This window comes from Scyliorhinus torazame, chromosome 17 (assembly GCF_047496885.1).
Source record: "Scyliorhinus torazame isolate Kashiwa2021f chromosome 17, sScyTor2.1, whole genome shotgun sequence".
In the NCBI taxonomy this organism is placed as follows: Eukaryota; Metazoa; Chordata; class Chondrichthyes; order Carcharhiniformes; family Scyliorhinidae; genus Scyliorhinus; species Scyliorhinus torazame.
In genome coordinates, this window is record NC_092723.1 from 49942241 (window position 1) to 49960915 (window position 18675).

Here is an 18675-nt window from a genome sequence, read left to right on the forward strand (position 1 = left end):
TCAAAATTCGTCTTTTTATACACAGCTGGTAGCGTTTTACATTAAATGTATTTTCTTGATATTTGATATTTTTGTTCTTTATTTTGAATTTCATGGGGAGCGTGTCTAGTGCGCTAATCGCATTAGTACCATAGTGCCTGCTAGAAGTGGGGGATGCCATACTGTAGTAGAACAGAATGTGGCCTGGAGTACAGAAGTGGGGTGGGGAGGGGGCAAAATGTAAACAAAGAAACCCTACGTGCTCAATTACTATATATCCTTGGCTTTCTTGATTTTTCTTTGTTTATTCTGCTGCATTCATAAGATCGGCAACATTATGACTCTACCATACAATTAACTGCAGCTGGACATTCTGACTGCACTTATTCACATTTTGCATCTCCTAAATACTATATGGTTATGGATTGCATTGATATTATCTTGATGCATTATTCAATAGTAAATAAAAGCATGCATTTTTCATCCAGAGATGATGTATAGCTACAAACTTCAATGTTGTCACACTAATCTTTCTGACCTATTCCAGAGTAATTGATTCCGAGATGAACCTACAAACGGCAGTGACGCTTTTATCCCAACAGGATCCTAAAATTCTGGCCTATGCTTCTTCCTACATCCAGCATGAGTGCTTTAAGGCTGATAGTGCTAAAACAGTGGTAAGGTAAAATATTACAAATATTCCTTGGGACAGGAATTTTGAACAAAATACAATATCTAGCCTGAAAAACAAAGGAAGTCTTCCTACTTTGTTTTTGACCTAAACTTGTTCAAATTAACAAGTACATTCTGTACATTATTATAGATTGGTAATATATATATTTTTTAAATGGGTATACCATTTCAGGAGTCACTGATGGATACATTTGCAATCCAGCCCAATACTGAGCATACTTCTTCATAAATAATATAAACAGTTGCCAGGGTAGGGAGTGTGATGCACAGGGTATCCTGCCATTGTGATTCACTATATGATTGCAGGCACTGGGGAATGGTGTAATTTCCCTGGTCCATTGCAGTTTACAGGATGTTTTCACTGCAGCATTTTCTTGCAGAACTTGGAGCAAACCTGGACTTAACTTTGTTTATGGCCCCCAAAATGTCCCAGAGTGCTTTACAGCAAACTGGGGGCCAGTTACCTCAGCTGATTTGTGATGCAGAGCGAGGCCAACAGCACGGGTTCAATTCCCTTACCGGCTGAGGTTATTCGTGAAGACCCCGCCTTCTCAACCTTGCCCCTCGCCTGAGGTGTGGTGATCCTTGGGTCAAATCACCACCAGTCAACTCTCCCTCTCCAAGGAGAAAGCAGCCAATGGTCATGTGGGACTATGGCGACTTTACCTTACTTTACAGCAATGAAAAGCAGAGAAGCAGGTAATTCAGCTCACAAGGCCGAGCTCGTTATGTTCTATTAAGCGTCCTCCCTATGAGTGCTCCCACTGACTGAGTGAGTGAAGGCTGATCCTTTTCGGCGTCGCTCTGTTTTCCAATTCCACACTTAAATCCCCTTTCTGAACCTCGACATTAAATGGCTCATTTTCTAGATCTTTCCTTTATTTGGGAAATATTCTTTGGCCATTTATTCCAGCCCCAATGCCTTCTTGCCCTCTGGTTAGCAAATTTAGAAGTATCTGTGGTATGAAAATGAACTGGATTAATGATTCAGCTCAATGACCTTTAATCAGGACTCATAAAGAACAAAAGAACTCCTAAAGAACAAAAAAAACTCCTGAGTTCTTTAGCTCTTGCTTTATGTCCGCTTCACATCACCCCCTTTTCAAAACAAGTAAGTCTCGTGTGTACATTTTCTGCATGACTGATGTTCACTATCTGCTACTAAATGTGAGATTGTTGACTGCTTAAATAGCCATTCTAAGTCATTCATTATGTAGTACTTCTTATCCAGCTAGAATAAATAACTAATGTGGTTTCCAGATTTACAGATTGGGTGCAATTCCTCATCTCATCAGCCTCTTGAGAATCAAAAATGACAATGTTCAACAATCTGTCTGTGGAGCCCTTCGGAATGCGGTCTACAAGAACACCACCAACAAGCTTCAAGTAAAGAAATATGGTGGGATCAAACAAATACTTCATCTCCTCCAAGAAACACATGATCCAGAAACACACAAGCAAATAACAGGTAAAATTTCTGTTTCATTGGAGGACTTCTTATGGAGTATTTCTTGGAACACAACGCAGTCAATTATTACTTGCTACTGTGGGTGTCTTGGTCTTCTGCAGGTTATGAAAGCTTCTAAAAGACATACTATTAATCCATAAGGAAGTAATAAAAACATAGCCTATTTTACCTATTCACTAGATTAATGCCATTTGCATTCTGAGGCATGTAATAATCTAGATAGACACCGGGAATCTGCCAACTTGTCTGGATTCATTGACAGGCTACAAGTAGTCCAATTCCCTTAAATCTTTGGTTCATGATGTAGCCTGTTAAATGCTGTGTTTCATGATAGATGTTTGTCGCTTGTTGACCATTCATATGTAGGCTATTGTTTGATTTGTATCATAGAATTGATATCTGAAGTTGTACTGGCTTTAAGTGCTCATTTCAAGATCCCTGTGTCATAAAAGTAGTCTAAAGGAAGCTATTTTAAAAATTATACAAAAGATGAGGCTACGCAAAGAATGTTAGTTTCAAAACCAGTGATTGCTTCGGTTTGTACATGGCATATTCAGTTTGTCAAGTATTTTTCATGTTTTAGGGCTTTTATGGAATCTTTCATCATGTGATGACCTGAAGGAGGACCTGATTAATGATGCCTTGCCAGTCCTGACTGAATCTGTGATTATTCCATATGCTTCTGAGGAACATGGAAACAAAACTACTGATTATGAGATTTTCTACAATGCCACTGGATGTTTAAGGTATGGTTGTCACTGCTCCATTGGTGCGGGAATACGACTCTGGTATAACCAGGTAAAATGCAAAGGACGCAATTCTCCCAAATTATTTTGAAGGAAACAAAATATCCAGCAGGAAACACAAATCCAGAGTGCATCCACCCAGACTTAGAAGTTATTTTGGAGACGGGTGATTTGCACCTTTAAATGTGGTGTGTGGGACCCAAAGAGGCACCCTGATCTCCGAATACCCCTACTGCATGTGTCCCTGATCACCGACAAAAGCCTCCGAGCCCCCAGGGTGGTCATCACAGCTATCCAGAGAATTTAACAGTGGCTGCGAGAAGGTCCTCATTGAGGAATCCTTGCACTTTAATGTCTGACTGGTGCCAGCTGCCTTTATGGTGGAAAAGTAACTCCACTGAAATAAAATGAAATGAAAATCGCTTATTGTCACAAGTAAGCTTCAAATGAAGTTATTGTGAAAAGCCCCTAGTCACCACATTCCGGCGCCTGTTTGGGGAGGCTGGTACAGGAATTGAACCCGTGCTGCTGGCCTGCCTTGGTCTGCTTTAAAAGCCAGCTATTTAGCCCTGTGCTAAAACAGCCCGTCTGCAGGCATGCTGTTCAGGCATGAGGTTGAAAAAGATATAGTCTTTAAAAAATGCTGTCAGACAGAGCACCTACTCTTTGTAGGAAGCACTTCAGAGTAGAAAGAAATCCACTATAGAAAAAATGCGGTTTGATAGGATGCCTACTCAAAGGAGGAAGCACGTCAGTGTTAATGGACTGTGAAGTGCTATAAATAAAAGCTAATCCCTCCTTTCCGATAGTCTTGAGCTATCAATCAAGAGGCTTGTAAAAGTCAATGGGGTGTGAATTCAATGGAAACAACCAAATATAAAAGGATAACAACAGGCACATTGCAACCATGAAATGACAGAGGCTCACAATAGTCAATGGGATGCGACATTCAATGTAAACAAGCAAGTACAAAGAGATAAAATGAGACACACTGCAACAGTGAAACCACAGAGCCGATTGAAACTTCAAGAGGAGTGAAATGCTTTTCCAAGAAACAAGCTGCATGCGAATGCCTCTGTCCTGTGAGATTTTAGGGCAAAGCTGCAGCTGTGCTTTGCCTTGTTATGGGGTGTTATGCATGAAAGAAAGCAGGCTTCACAGACCCAAAGCAGCCCCCATCCCAGGGGAAACCCCCAACCTGGCACCCACCAGTCCAGACCAAGCCCCCCTCCCCATGGCATCACTGATGAGATTAAAATGCATGCAAATAAGCTCTGATCAGGTACTCGCCATTCCTGGCATTGCCTGACTTAATTAGTATTAATCCAAATGGCAGCACAATGAAAGGTGACTATTTTTTCAGTATTGGTTGAAGAAGGTTTGGAGATGCTGTCTATTTTTATACTCTGTGAAGTGAGAACAGAAAATATTCTATTGGCGTCAGTGAAAGATTCCTCCATACCAAAACACTACCTGTCTTTTCTTTTTCATATACTTGATGGGGGATCATCGGTAGTTGCATATTTTCAGGATTTATTAAACTGGAGTTTGAGAGATTTTTAAAAAAGTTTTCTATGTACAGAAAATTGGATCACATGGAAAAAGTGGATGGATTATGTAGCGCGATATTGCAAATGATTTGGAAGTAACAGTGCGGGTCAGACAGAAGACCCTCCTTCAAGTGACTAATGATGAACACTTTGGAGAAAAATGAAAGACTTGCATTTATAATGTGCCTTTCACAAGCTTCGTATATTCCCAAGTGCTTTATAGTCAGCGAAGAACTTGCAAACTTGGATTTTTGTTATTATGTTGGCAAATGAAGAAAGGTGCATGTGAAGGATATTTTGAGCACAAAATATAAGAGATGAAAATTTTGCCCAGGATTAATCAATGAATGTAATATCAGTACTGGGAAAGGAAATCCGACACTTATTCAGGCAAGTGGACAGTATTCCATCACACTCCTGACTTGTGCCTTGTACTTGGTAAACCGTCTTTGGGGTGTCAGGAATCATACAATCATAGAATCAAGGAAGTGAGTTACTCTCCACAGAATTCTTAACCTCTTGTACCCACAGTATTTATGTGTTTTTATCAGTCCAGTTTCTGGTCAATGACCGCTGCCAGGTTGTTGATAGTAGGGTTGTTTGATAGTGTGATGGTAAGGTCATTGAATATCATGGGGAGATAGTTGTATTTTCTCCTGGTCATTGCCTGGCACTTAAGTGTCAAAGTATCATCAGCCAAGATTGAATGTTGTCCAGGTCTTGCTGTATATGGGTACGGATTCCTTCCATATCTGAGGTGTCACGAACGGTGCTGAACATCCGTGAGCATCCCCACTTCCAACCTTATGATGGAAGGTCATTGATAAAGCAGCTGAAGGTGGGATAGGAGAGCACCTGGAGGGATTTCTGCAGTGATGTCCTGGGACTCCGATGATTGGCCTCCAACAACCACAACCCTCTTCCTTTGTGATAGATATGACTCCAACCAGTGATGAGTGTGTCACCCCCCCCCCCCCCACCTTTTATAAAAAATAAAAATTAAAAAAATCTTTATTGTCACAAGTATACTTACATTAACACTGTAATGAAGTTACTGTGAAAAGCCCCTAGTCACCACGTTCCGGCACCTGTTCGGGTACACGGATAGAGAATACAGAATGTCCAAATTACCTAACAACACGTCTTTTGGGACTTGTGGGAGGAAACTGGAGCACCCGGAGGAAACCCACGCAGACACTGGGAGAACGTGCAGACTCTGCACAGACAGTGACCCAAACCGGGAATCGAACCTGGGACGTTGGAGCTGTGAAACAACAGTGCTACTCACTGTGCTACCATGCTGCCCTATTCCCACTGACAAGTTTTGTCAGCGCTCCTCTGATCTATCTGCCCTCTGATCTTTTCAGTTTCATTCTTGTGGACATTTTAGTGGTTTTGATACAACTGGTTAGCTTGCTAGGTCATTTCAGAGGGCATTTAATAGTCAACCACATTGTTGTGGGTCTGGAGTCACACGTAGGCCAGACCAGGTAAGGGTGTTGGATTTCCTTTCCTAGAATTGATATTACATTCATTGGTTAATCCTGGGCACTGAGAGAACATAGAACAGTACAGCATAGTACAGGCCCTTTGGCCCACAATGTTATGCCAACCATTTATCCTAATCTACGGTCAACCTAACCTACACCCCTTCAATTTACTGCAGTCCATGTGCCTGTCCAAGAGTCACTTAAATGTCCCAGAACAAAGAAATGTACAGCACAGGAACAGGCCCTCCGGCCCTCCAAGCCCGTGCCGACCATGCTGTCCGACTAAACTACAATCTTCTACACTTGCTGGGTCCGTATCCCTTATGACTCCGACTCCACCACCTCTGCTGGCAGTACATTACACACACCCACCACTCTCTGTGTAAAGAACCTACTTCTGACATCTCCCCTATACCTTCCTCCAATCACCTTAAAACTATGTCCCCTCGTGACAGCCATTATCCGCCCTGGGGAAAACTCTCTGGCTATCCACTCTATCCATGCCTCTCATCACCTTGTACACCTCTATCAAGTCACCTCTCTTCCTTCTTCGCTCCAGTGAGAAAAGCCCTACCTCTCTCAATCTTTCTTCATAAGACATGCCTTCCATTCCAGGCAGCATCCTCAGTACCCGCTCCAAAGCATCCACATCCTTCCTATAATGAGGCGACCAGAACTGGACACAATATTCCAAGTGTGGTCGAACTAAGGTTTTATAAAGCTGCAGCAAAACCTCACGGCTCTTCAACTCAATCCCCCTGTTAATGAAAGCCAATACACCATATGCCTTCTTAACAATCCTATCGACCTGGGTGGCAACTTTAGGAACTATGTACCTGGACCCCAAGATCCCTCTGTTCCTCCACACTTCCAAGAATCCTGCCTTTAATACTGTATTCAGCATTCAAATTTGACCTTTCAAAATGAATCCCTTCACATTTATCTAGGTTGAACTCCATCTGCCACTTCTCAGCCCAGTTCTGCATCCTGTCAATGTTCTGTTGTAACCTGCAACAGCCCTCAACACTATCTACAACTCCCACAACCTTTGTGTCATCGGCAAACTTACTAATCCACCCTTCCACTTCCTCATCCAAGTCATTTGTGAAAACCACAAAGAACAGAGGTCCCAGAACAGATCCTTGCCGGGCACCACTGGTCACCGACCTCCAGGCGGAATACTTTCCATCCACTACCACTCGCTGTCTTCTTTCGGCCAGCCAATTCTGTATCCAGACAGCCAAATTTCCCTGTATCCCATGCCCCCTAACTTTCTGAATGAGCCTACCATGGGTAACCTGATCAAATGCCTTACTGAAATCCATATACACCACATCCACTGCCCGACCTTCATCAATGTGCCTCGTCACATCCTCAAAGAATTCAATGAGGCTTGTGAGGCATGACCTGCCCCTCACAAAGCCATGCTGACTATCTTTAATCAAACTATGTTTTTCTAAATAATCCTAAATCTCTCAATCCTTTCCAATATTTTGCTCACCACAGATGTAAGACTGATGGGTCTGTAATTCCCAGGGATTTCCCTATTCCCTTTCTTGAACAGGGAACAACATTTGCCTCCCTCCAATCATCCGGTAATAGTCCAGTGGAGAGCGAGGACGCAAAGATCATCGCCAACGGCGCAGCAATCTCCTCCCTCGCTTTCCGTAGTAACCTTGGGTATATCCCCTCAGGCCCAGGGGACATATTTATCCTGATGCTTTACAAAATTTCCAGCACATCCTCCTTCTTAATATCAACCTGTTCGAGTCTATTAACCTGGTTCACACTGTTCTCAGGAGCAACAAGGTCCCCCTCTCTAGTGAATACTGAAGCAAAATATTCATATAGGGCCTCCTCCCATCTCCTCAGACTCTAGGCACAAATTCCTTCCACTATCCCTGATCGGCCCTACTCTCACTCTGATCATCCTCTTATTTCTCACATAAGTGTAGAACGCCTTGGGGTTTTCCCTAATCCTTCCCGCCAGGGCTTTTTCATGCCCCCTTCTAGCTCTCCTAAGTCCATTTTTTGAGTTCCTTCCTGGCTACCTTGTAACCCTCTAGAGATGTGCCAGATCTTTGCTTCCTCAACCTTACGTAAGCTTCCTTCTTCCACCTGACTAGAAGCTCCACTTCTCTTGTCATCCAAGGCTCCTTCACCTTACCATTCCTTCCTTGTCTCAGTGGGACAAAACTATCCAGCACTTGCAGCACGTGCTCCTTAAACAACTCCCACATTACTGTTGTGCATTTCCCCAGAACAATGTTCCCACTTTATGCTCCTCAGCTCCTGTCTAATAGCAGTATAATTTCCCTTCCCCCAATTAAATACCTTCCCATACTGTCTGTAAAGATGAAAACACCCCATTACATTCATTAAACAATGTAAATGACCACATTTGAGGACATTATAATTCTCTTTGCTTACATTTGAAACACTGGCATTTGCCAGATTGTTGTCTGAAACAACATTTTGTGCTCCTGGATTTAGAGAGGTAGAAATTACCTACCACTTCCATTCCTATCTAATACCAGTAACCCTTGATAGAAACATGAATTTTTAATATCAGCTCAAGATCCGAAGAGTAATCTTTTTTTAAAAATTAATTTACAGGATGTGGGCGACGCTGGTTAGGCCAGCATTTATTGCCCATCCCTAGTTGCCCTTCAGAAGGTGGTGGTGAGTTGCCTTCTTGAACCGTTGCAATCCTTGAGGTATCGATACACCCACTGTGCTGTTAGGGAGAGAGTTCTAGGATGTTGCCCGAGCGACAGTGAAGGAGTGGCGATATATTTCCAAGTCAGGGTGTTGAGTGATCTTTGGAAACATCTTTCGCAAAGCAACTATGTTCGCATTAGTCTGAAAAGTGTCTTGTTTCCTAAAAACCATGGGCGCTATTCTCCCCCCCGCCCCCCCCACACACACACGCCGGGTGGGAGAATCGCCGGGGTGCCACGCGAATCTCGCCACACCGCCCAACCCCCGCACGTGATTCTCCCACCCCCCAGAAACCAGCGGCGCGCGATTCACACCGGGCCGCTCGGAGAACCGGCGAGTGGCGATTCTCCGGCCCGGATGGCCCGAGCGGCCGCTACGACACGACAGGTTCCCACCGGTGCCGAACGCTGGGGGGCGGCGGGGGAGAGAGGGGGGCTCCTTCACCGGGGTGGCCTCCGATGGGGTCTGGCCCGCCTCTTTCCCCCCACCCCCCCGGGCCTACCTCCTTCCGCGCGCGGCCCCAGAACACCGGTGCCATGTTGGTGTGGGGCCGGCATGCATAAGACGTTCCCCGCGCATGCGCAGGATTGGGCTGCCCCAACTGCGCATGTGAGGGTTGGCGCCGTGCCCATTTGGCGCCACGTAAGGACGCTGGAGTGGCGTGAACCACTCCAGCGCCATACTGGCCCCCTGTGGCGGCCAGAATAGGTCGTGCTCGGGCCCTGTTCGCGCCGTCGTGAAATGTATCATTTGGTGTGCAAACCAATTGCTGGATACCAAACATCCACTGGGTTCCTGAAGCACGAATCAGGGGGAGAGGGTTAAAAGGGGGAAGAATTGTGAGTTTGTGGAGTGTTGCTTGCTTTTATAAGTTGCTTGGTTTTTACACATGTTTGGATTAAAGTATTTCATTTCATTTTAATTTCAAGTACGTTTTTAAAAATAAAGAATGTGGCTCCACTGTGCAGAATTTCCAGATTACGGGCAGACCTGACTTTGCATCATTAAAGTTACAAAGAATGACACATGCAATGTTTAGAAACTGACACCCTGGGCAGATTGTTCAGCAAAAAATGGTAAAGTGTCAGTCCAGGCAAGAAAAATGGAATGAATCCTGCCGACAGAGCCAGTGGCATTTCTCATGGAAACTTGAACCTCTTGGGGGAGAAAAAATAATGACTGGGCATAGTTACCACCATCACTCTGGCTAGGTGAGAACTCTTAGAGCCGGGAACTGGCTTCAAACAACTCTGGGCGTGATCTTTAAAGGCTACAGCCGAAAAGCAGACAAGCCACTTCTCGGAGGGTGGGGTGGTCTCGAGCATGACCCCCTCCCCCTTGATAGTTATCGCCGGCAGATTATACCTCCCCATAACCCTCCCTGGGCAGTCATCACAGGTAGATCTATCCCCCACACTGTCCACACAACCCCTCTTGCCCCCCCCTCCCTCCATGGGCCTCCCATAAGGGTCCTTACATGTGACTGCCCCCAGCACAGGTTGGCACTGCCAGCTTGGCATCTGGCATGCAACCTATCATTGCCAACCTTGCCAGGGCACAGCCCAAGCATGTCCCACTGACGCCCGGGGGCTATACTTGCCTCTCGCCCCTGAAGGGATCCCCCTCCCACCCACTGCCAAATATCTTAAGACTGTATCATCTGATTATCAAACTTCTGCCTGATCTACTCGGGTGGAGAGGTTAGAATTTAAATGATGAGTTAAGAGTGAGCGCACTGTGGTGAAGAAGAGTGGGATAAGTTCAGCTTCCGTCGTGTGTAAAATTATTTCAGTAATAACAAAGATCTAAGTGAAGCAGCTAACGCTGTCAGAAATAGTTCAATGACTCAATGCTCCAGCAGTTTATTCCAACATCCCCGAGACGGGAGGCGATTCTCACCATTGTGAGAATGAGGTAGCACAAGTTATGAACATTATTTCACATACATGGTTTTGAGACAGCAAGAGACTGGCTGTTCAAAGCTGTTAATTTGTCTGGTATCTCGGGAATTAACCACATAGCAAACTCACCAATTTGTAATCTCAGAATCTGGTTATAGTTATACCGGTGTTGACTTAGTGATACATTGCATTGCCAGTGTCCCCATGTAGCTTATCATTTTAAGCACCTTGTCCATAAATGAGTTGCTATTCAGTTGCTGAGTAACTCTCAAAACGTACATATGATTATCAAATGTTTACGTGCCCAACTTAATTCTGATTTGTGACTGTTCAATAATGCTTCATAATCACAGAATCACTGAATAGTACAGCACAGAACAGGCCGTTTGGCCCATCAAGTCTGCACCGACGCATGAAAAACACTTGCTTACCTAATCCTATGTGGCAGCACTTGGCTCATAGCCTTAAATGTTATGGCGTGCCAAGTGCTCATACAGGTACTTTTTTTAAAGGAGGTGAGGCAACCCGCCTCTACCACCTCCCAGGCAGTGCATTCCAGACTGTCACTACCCTCTGGGTAAAAAAGCTTTTCCCTCAAATCCCCCCCCCCCTCGACCTGTTGCTCCTCACCTTGAACTTGTGTCCCCTCGTAACTGACCCTTCAACAAAGGGAACAGCTGCTCCCTATCCACCTTGTCAATGCCCCTCATAATCCTGTACACCTTGATCAGGTCGCCCTCTCCGTCTTCTCTGCTCCAGCGAAACAACCCAAGCCTATCTAACCTCTTTTCATAACTCAAATGTTCCATCCCAGGCAACATCCTGGTGAATTGCCTCTGCACCCCCTCCAGTGCAATCACATCCTTCATTTTTGATATCAACTGAATAGTCTAACATAGTTCAGTGGGCTGAGACAGACCTCATTCATCCCTGACTAAAGCTTGGAGGTCAAACTTTGGAAAGTTCCTTTGTAAAAGGCTAAAGCAGCAAATTAAGGATTTGTGTGGTTCATTGATGCACATTTCTCCAGATCCCAAACTCCGGAATCTTGCACCTATCACCTTGAGTCTCCAACTGATCTATGCTGCTTTCCTCTGCAGTCTTTTAAATTCTGAGCTTAGTATCAGGTGATAGGGTAGTTACAAATAAGGGCTGGGATTCTCCATCCCGCCAGTCCGCTTTCCTGCGCGGCTCGCCCTCGCCGGCAGTGGGTTACTCCATTCCCGCAGCCAGCCAATGGGGTTTCCCTATTGTGGGCCACCCCACGCTGTCAGGAAACGCATGGTTGTGCTGCCGACGGGGCGGAGGATCCCACTGACGGATTGTCTCGCAAAGGATGTTTTCTCCAGGCTGGTGAGTCCAGAACCAGGGGACACAGTCCCAGAATTAGGTTAAGCCATTTAAGATAGAGATGAGTAGGAATGTCTTCACAAAAAGTGGTGAATCTTAGGAATTCGCTACCACAGATGGTGTGGAATCTCAATCATTGAGCATGTTCAAGACAGAAATCTATTGATTTCTGGGTATTAATGACATTAAGGGATATTTGGATAGCATGAGAAGTGGTGTGAGGTAAATGATCAGCCATGATCTAATTGAATAGCGGAGTATGCAGACTGGACAGGTCGAAGGGCCGACTCCTATATTCCTTTTGTAATTATTACTTTCTGATCTACTTCGTTTCTCTGTTTTCACCTTTGGTGCTCTGCACTGTGAGCTTCAACACTTGAATTTGATTTCTGAATTTAATCTTGCTCTGTATAGGAACCTGAGCTCTGCTGGCGAAACAAGCCGCCAGTTGATGCGCAACTCCCAAGGATTAATTGATTCTCTCATGTCTCATGTTCAATCATGTATTGATGGAAACCAAGCTGATGAAAAAGTAAGTAACATAATTATGCACATGTATATTTTACCACCAAATTAAGAAAATGGAGAAAAACCTGATCGGAACTATTAACTGTAACTGTGCCGATCCATCCCAAAAGCTTTGCGTGCCTGGCTGAGATATTCAAATTATACTTTTTGGGTTTTCATGGTTAGTCATCCCATTTACAGGAAACGGAGTGGGAAAAAAAATGATATGTCTTTATGTTATGAAGAATTTACATGTCTGCCAACTCTTTGTTTAGTTAGTGTTTTTATACAGCCAATAGGTTGACATCTATTTGTTACACTATCTGTGACAGTATGAAATTGATCATTAACTTTGGAACATACCTGCCAGCCATTTAAGTGCAGGTAATGTTAACAAAGAGCCTTTTGTTTACTTCAAAAATGCTCATGCAGCCACTAGCATATGTATTGTGAAAGCGAGAGAATGTTTAATGGGGAATTGACAACTTTTAAAATATTTATCACTGAATACTCATATGCAATGGTTTGTGTTGTTGTGGATTAATGCACTGCCTAATGTAACTGAAACTTAACATAGTTTTAAGAAGTAAACCTAGGGCTATATATTCCTGAGATTGAACCCGGAGCATTCAAAGGTTTACAAAGCGACCACCCTTCCTGTACGTTACTTGAAAATGCAAGATTCTGACACTGTGAGAGTTGGATTTTTAGCCTCTGCAGGGGGTAGGAACAGAGGCAGGTGGGTGCAGAGGGTGGCACGGCAGCACAGTGGTTAGCACTGTTGCTTCACCGTTCATGGGTCCCAGGTTCGATTCCCGGCTTGGGTCACTGTCTGTGTGGAGTCTGCGTGGGTTTTCTACGGGTGCTCCGGTTTCCTCCCACAAATCCCGAAAGACGTGCTGTTAGGTAATTTGGACATTCTGAATTCTCCCTCTGTGAACCCGAACAGGCGCCGGAGTGTGGCAACTAGGGGCTTTTCACAGTAACTTCACTGCAGTGTTCACGTAAGCCTACTTGTGACAATAAAGATTATAAAATAAGAATATTGTTCGCTGGCCTTTGTGCTGGTTCCCCGGATTCATCTCACTCCTGGGCCATTTTACCAGAGACAGGACTGGGTTTGGGCAGGAGGGGATTGTGGGGGGGGGGGGGGGGGGGGAAGAGAGAGGGTGTTCCAGTTAGAAGCAAAAGTCTGGGATCTCCCCCAGCAGTGGTGGCCTGGCTCAAAAGGCCATTTTCTTTTCATTTTTATTGAAACTTGAAATAATTGGAGAATGGGTGCCTCGATTTTGAAGTTCCCTGTCTCTCACTTGCTGCTGTGGTATCCTGCAACTGCTTTCCAGTTGGAATGCCTCTGATTGACCTTTCAGCTTTACCTGCCTTAAATGGTCGGCAGACCTGCCCTCTAGCATTAATTTGGTGTGCTTGGTAAATCTCACAGTTTAACTGTTTCCCACCGTGCGGATTTTAGTTCCTATTCAAATCTGATAACAGAGTTCAAAAGCCTACAGGGAACATCTGCCTGTGAGTCTAAAATATAAAGTATCCTATTCTTGGCATTGATGGCATTCACCTGGTTTAGCATAGTTTGAAGAAAACAGTATTTTGCTTATGTAAAATCCTTTGCCGAACGCAATTTAAAGCAACAGTCAGTTCTCTGACATTGTTATTTTCCAATATCAGTGATCTAGATAACACAATGCTCTTCAGTCATCATCCTTTCCTCCCAGTAAAAATAGGCCAACATCATTAACACACAATGGGATAAGATTTCTTCCAGTAATACTATATGTGAACGCAATGGAGAGGGTGCAGAAGAGAGGTTTACAAGAATGGTTCCAGGGATGAGAAACTTCAGTTATGAGGATAGATTGGGACTGTTCTCATTGGAGAGAAGAGGGCTAAGAGGAGATTTGCTAAAGATGTTCAAAATCATGAGGGGCCTGGAGAGAGCCGAAAGGGAGAAAACTGTTCCCGCTCGTAAAATGATCAAGAACGAGAGGGCGTGGATTTAAGGTGATTGGCAAAAGAAGCAAATGTGATATTGTGTGAAAAAATGTTGCCTCACGAGCAGTTCGGGTCTGGAATGCACTGCCTGGAAGTGTGGTGGAGGCAGGTTCAATTGAGGCATTCAAAAGGGCATTAGATAATTATTTGAATAGAAACCATGTGCTGGGGTATGGGGCAAAGGCAGGGGAATGGCATTAAGTCATGAAACTTGTTTGGAGAACCTATGCAGACACAATGGCCTCCTACTCTGCTGTAATATTTCTGTGACTGCGCTGAATCAGATTATTGATTCTCGTAATATAGTACACAAAATAATATTAACCAATGCACTGCTTCCACATCACTTGAGCCCATCGCGGAATGATGAATCTATTCCTTCATTCAATAAGATCTTGATAGATCTGTCCCTCAACTCCATCTACTCACCTTTGATCCATATCCCGAGACAAATCTGAAATCCTGAAACGTTCCACGGACCTAGATCGGGAGAGAAAATTCCACCTTTCCAGAGGGAAAAAGTTCTTCCTGATTTTATCGCTAAATGGCCTAACTTAAATTTTACCCCTTATGTTTTGGATTACACACAAAAGGAGGCAGCATATTTACTCCATTGAGTCCTTGTATCATTTGGAAAGACCTCAATAAAATCAAGGAGCATAGCAGATTTACTTTGTCAATGCAACTGAGTATACCTCACTTACTGGTTAATGTAAGTGTTTGGTTCTTGCTGTGATTTTCATATACAATTAATTGATTGCCTTCCAATTACTACAATTTATGATCTCGGGTGCCCTACAATTTGAGGAATGCAATATAATACTATATATAATATATATGTTTAGTTATCTTTTTGGTAGTTTTAAGTTAAAAGTATCAGCTTACTTTATAATATTAGCTCATCTTAAATAACCGTTTGCCAACATAAACACTAAACAAGTGTTTCTGTTGTTTAACTCTTGTGATACCATATTTTCTTTCTGCCAGTCTGTTGAAAACTGTGTGTGTATTCTGCACAACCTCTCGTACCACTTGGATTCCGAAGTCCCAACTGCATTCAGCCACATAACTGAGAATGAAAATGTGAAGAGCCGAAATAAAGCAACAAAGAAGTCTTCTGTCGGCTGTTTCAGCCCTGGACCTGATCAATTTGATGAGGTGACCATACATACAATATCTATTATTGAAGATGATGTTCGTATTGCTTTTACAATATTTCAGTCTGCCTTAAGGCCTTTGAGTTGTAAATTTGGTGTTCCATTTCCTTTTCACAATGATAAAAGAAACCCTTAGCAGAATTAATGTATTGATTGAGTTTTGTTTCTCTTTTAACAAGTCTCCTCTGAATATGAGGCAGACCAGAACAGGCACGTTCTGCTATTCAATTGTGGCATATCTGTATCTTAACTCCATCGATCACTCTTAGTTATGTAGTCCTTAAATACCTTTGCTTAACAAAAATCTATCGATCTCAGTTTTGAAATTTGTAATTGATCTACCCTCAACATCTTGAGGAGGAGAGGTCTAACAGCCGTGTTGAGCCCGACTTTGGACGTGAACGCGGCTGGTAAACTCACCACATTTCTCAGGATCTAACCGGACATAGCGAGACTTCACAATTTGGATCCCGTCCACGATGGATGGGGCCTAAATTTGCATATTTAACTGCACACTTAAATATGTCTCTGTCAGAGCCAATCAGCCCCCATCATTAAACGGTCTCCCTGGGCGCCTTTTAGCACTGGTCTCCATAAATGGGGACCAGGCATAATGGCACTTTTGGGGAGGGGGCTCCCAGGCAATCGGAGGCACCTGGGTTGTTGGTCTCTGGGATGGGTGGAGCCCTGACACGGTTGATGCCACCCAAGCACCTTGGCAGTGCCACCCGGGTGTCACCTTGGCAATGACCAGGTGCCCAGGTGGCACTGGCAGGGGCACTGCCGGTTTAGCTGAGTGGGCTAGACAGCCGGTTTGTGATGCAGAACAAGGCCAATTTCCGTACCTGCTGAGGTTATTCACGAAGGGCCACCTTCTCAACCTTGCCCCTCGCCTGAGGCGTAGTAATCCTCAGGTTATATCACCATCAGTCAGCTCTCCCCCTCAAAGTGGAAAGCAGCCTTTGTTCATCTGGGACTATGGTGGCTTGATCTTGCCTTTTACCACAAGCATGGGCTAGGTGTAACGGCACTGGGAGTGGGGGGTCTCCCAGGTGATTGGTACTGCTGGGTCGTCTGGCTCTTGGCAGGATACTACCTTGACACCCCCAATGCCACCCAGACACTGTGGCACTGCCAGCCTGGGTGGCATTGGGGCACACTAGCAGTGCTACCCTGGCAATGACAGGATGTCTAGATGGCGCTGCCAGGGGCACTGCCAGGATGCCAGACTGGCAGTACCAAGTTGTCCAGGTGGCATGTTGCCCATGCCAGGGCCAGGGCTCGGGGATACCCTGCCCTTATCAGATGGGGTACGGGGCTCGAAGAGCCCCTAATTGGTAAGTTGCAGCCAAGCTCATTAGTGCAGGAAATGTGCCAGTGCTGCCTCGGCGGGATATTGACGATGCCCAAAAAAGAAGCAAAGTTCAGTTTTATAGCAGACTCATTGTTGCCGGGAAACACTCTGCTAAACACGTTCAAAATGGTACTCTGTTTCTTTCCATTAAATCGCACCCTGAGGCTATGTGTAGCTCCACCAAGATACTTTGGATTTAGAGTTTGCCATTCAAAGGTGAATTCCTGACAAAGATAACAGGCAAAATGTACCCACTGCATTGTGCACAATGCGGATCTGGGAGCGCCAGTTAAATAGTGGGAAAGGTCAAAATCGAGATTGCGCTGGGCGCCAATCATTTTGCTATCTAACTGGCCAGCTCCCGACGGCGAGTTCCGGAACACGTCCAAATATGGTGAGCATATCATTAACCCTCATTTGTATTCATTTCCATCTCATTCACGAGATTTAAGTCAAATGCAACGGCCTCCCAGGAATTAACCAGCTCCCCAGCGAGAAATCATGTAGCCATAATTTAGTACTTTAAAAAATATCAAGCTGGTGCAATGGCTCCTGAGAGGAACCAAGGTGAGCTCCCATTTCCATTTTTGTGCATGCAGCTCTAGGACATTGAAGCTACTGGACCACTGCTCAGGGGTGGTGGGGACCCCTCGGGGGTTGGGCTTGGTCGGAGGGCTGAGGCATTGCAGGTCAGGGGTCGCCCCTGGGTTGGTGGTGGGGGGGGGGGGGGCGAAAGAGGAGGGGGAGGGTTGTGGAGCTTTTTGACAGTGAGTCATTTAAGCCATCTTTACATATTGCGAGACCAAGAACAGGAATAACTACAGCTGCTGCCTCTCTATCTTACGAAACACTTCCAAGACCGAGCCCTGCTGTTGGTTCTATGATGAAGGTCACTTAACACCATTTGACTGTGAGCAGCCTCAAACTTTACAGCTGAATGGTATTGCTAATGAGGAATTGGCCGTGATAGTTACGTGAGCACTTCACGGCTCTTAATCGACTTCTCATGGGTACAGGTGCCATGACTCAGACTATGATTATTGCATATAATTTCAATCAAACTCTGAAGCCTGGAGAGTGTGCCTGAACTCTAGAAGCAGCAGCACCATAAAGCCAGCAGCCAATAATTAAATACTCCAGAGTTGGGTTTCAGCACTGGGGATAGCCTCATGAGTGTGCCCAGTGCAGTCGATCAGGGAGGGCACCTGTGCACAATCTTCCTAATGTTCCCGGAATGGGTCTGGGGTCTAGGGGCTCCCACTGTTGCCGGGGGGAGGGGAGAGTGTGCGGAGCAAGATTTTCCACCACAACTGGCTCAATTGCTGGTACTCTGGGAGAGAAGGTGGGGCACACAAGGGTGGGGAAGGCTTGGGGGATTTTGGGGTAGGTCACGGGTTCCATGAGGTCATAGATGCTCTGCATGCCCGGGCATCACACTTTTATCAACTTTGAGCTTGACCAGGCCCACCAAGATGCCCAGACTGCAGGATTCTCTGCTATCGCCGGAATGTCCCAGGTCCAGGGGGCAATACAAAGAAGAAAGAAAAGTACAGCACAGGAACATGCCCTCCGGCTCTCCAAGCCTGTGCCAACCATGCTGCCCGTCTAAACGAAAATCTTCTGCACTTCCTGGGTCCGTAGCCCTCTATTCCCATCCTATTCATGTACTTGTCACGATGCCCCTTAAACGTCACTATCGTCCCTGCTTCCACCACCTCCTCCAGCAGCGAGTCCCAGGCACCCACTACCCTC

At 45.0% G+C, this 18675-nt stretch overlaps 1 protein-coding gene across 1 annotated transcript in view; it reads left to right on the forward strand.

Moving 5' to 3' along the window:
- The window catches only part of LOC140393866 (plakophilin-1-like), an 80723-nt gene that overhangs the window by 37360 nt on the left and 24688 nt on the right, over positions 1 to 18675 (forward strand). The window contains exons 4-8 of the mRNA XM_072480405.1: positions 527 to 656; positions 1933 to 2140; positions 2724 to 2886; positions 12313 to 12430; positions 15400 to 15570. Coding sequence (XP_072336506.1) covers positions 527 to 656; positions 1933 to 2140; positions 2724 to 2886; positions 12313 to 12430; positions 15400 to 15570 — 790 coding nt within the window. The remainder of the gene's footprint in view (positions 1 to 526; positions 657 to 1932; positions 2141 to 2723; positions 2887 to 12312; positions 12431 to 15399; positions 15571 to 18675) is intronic.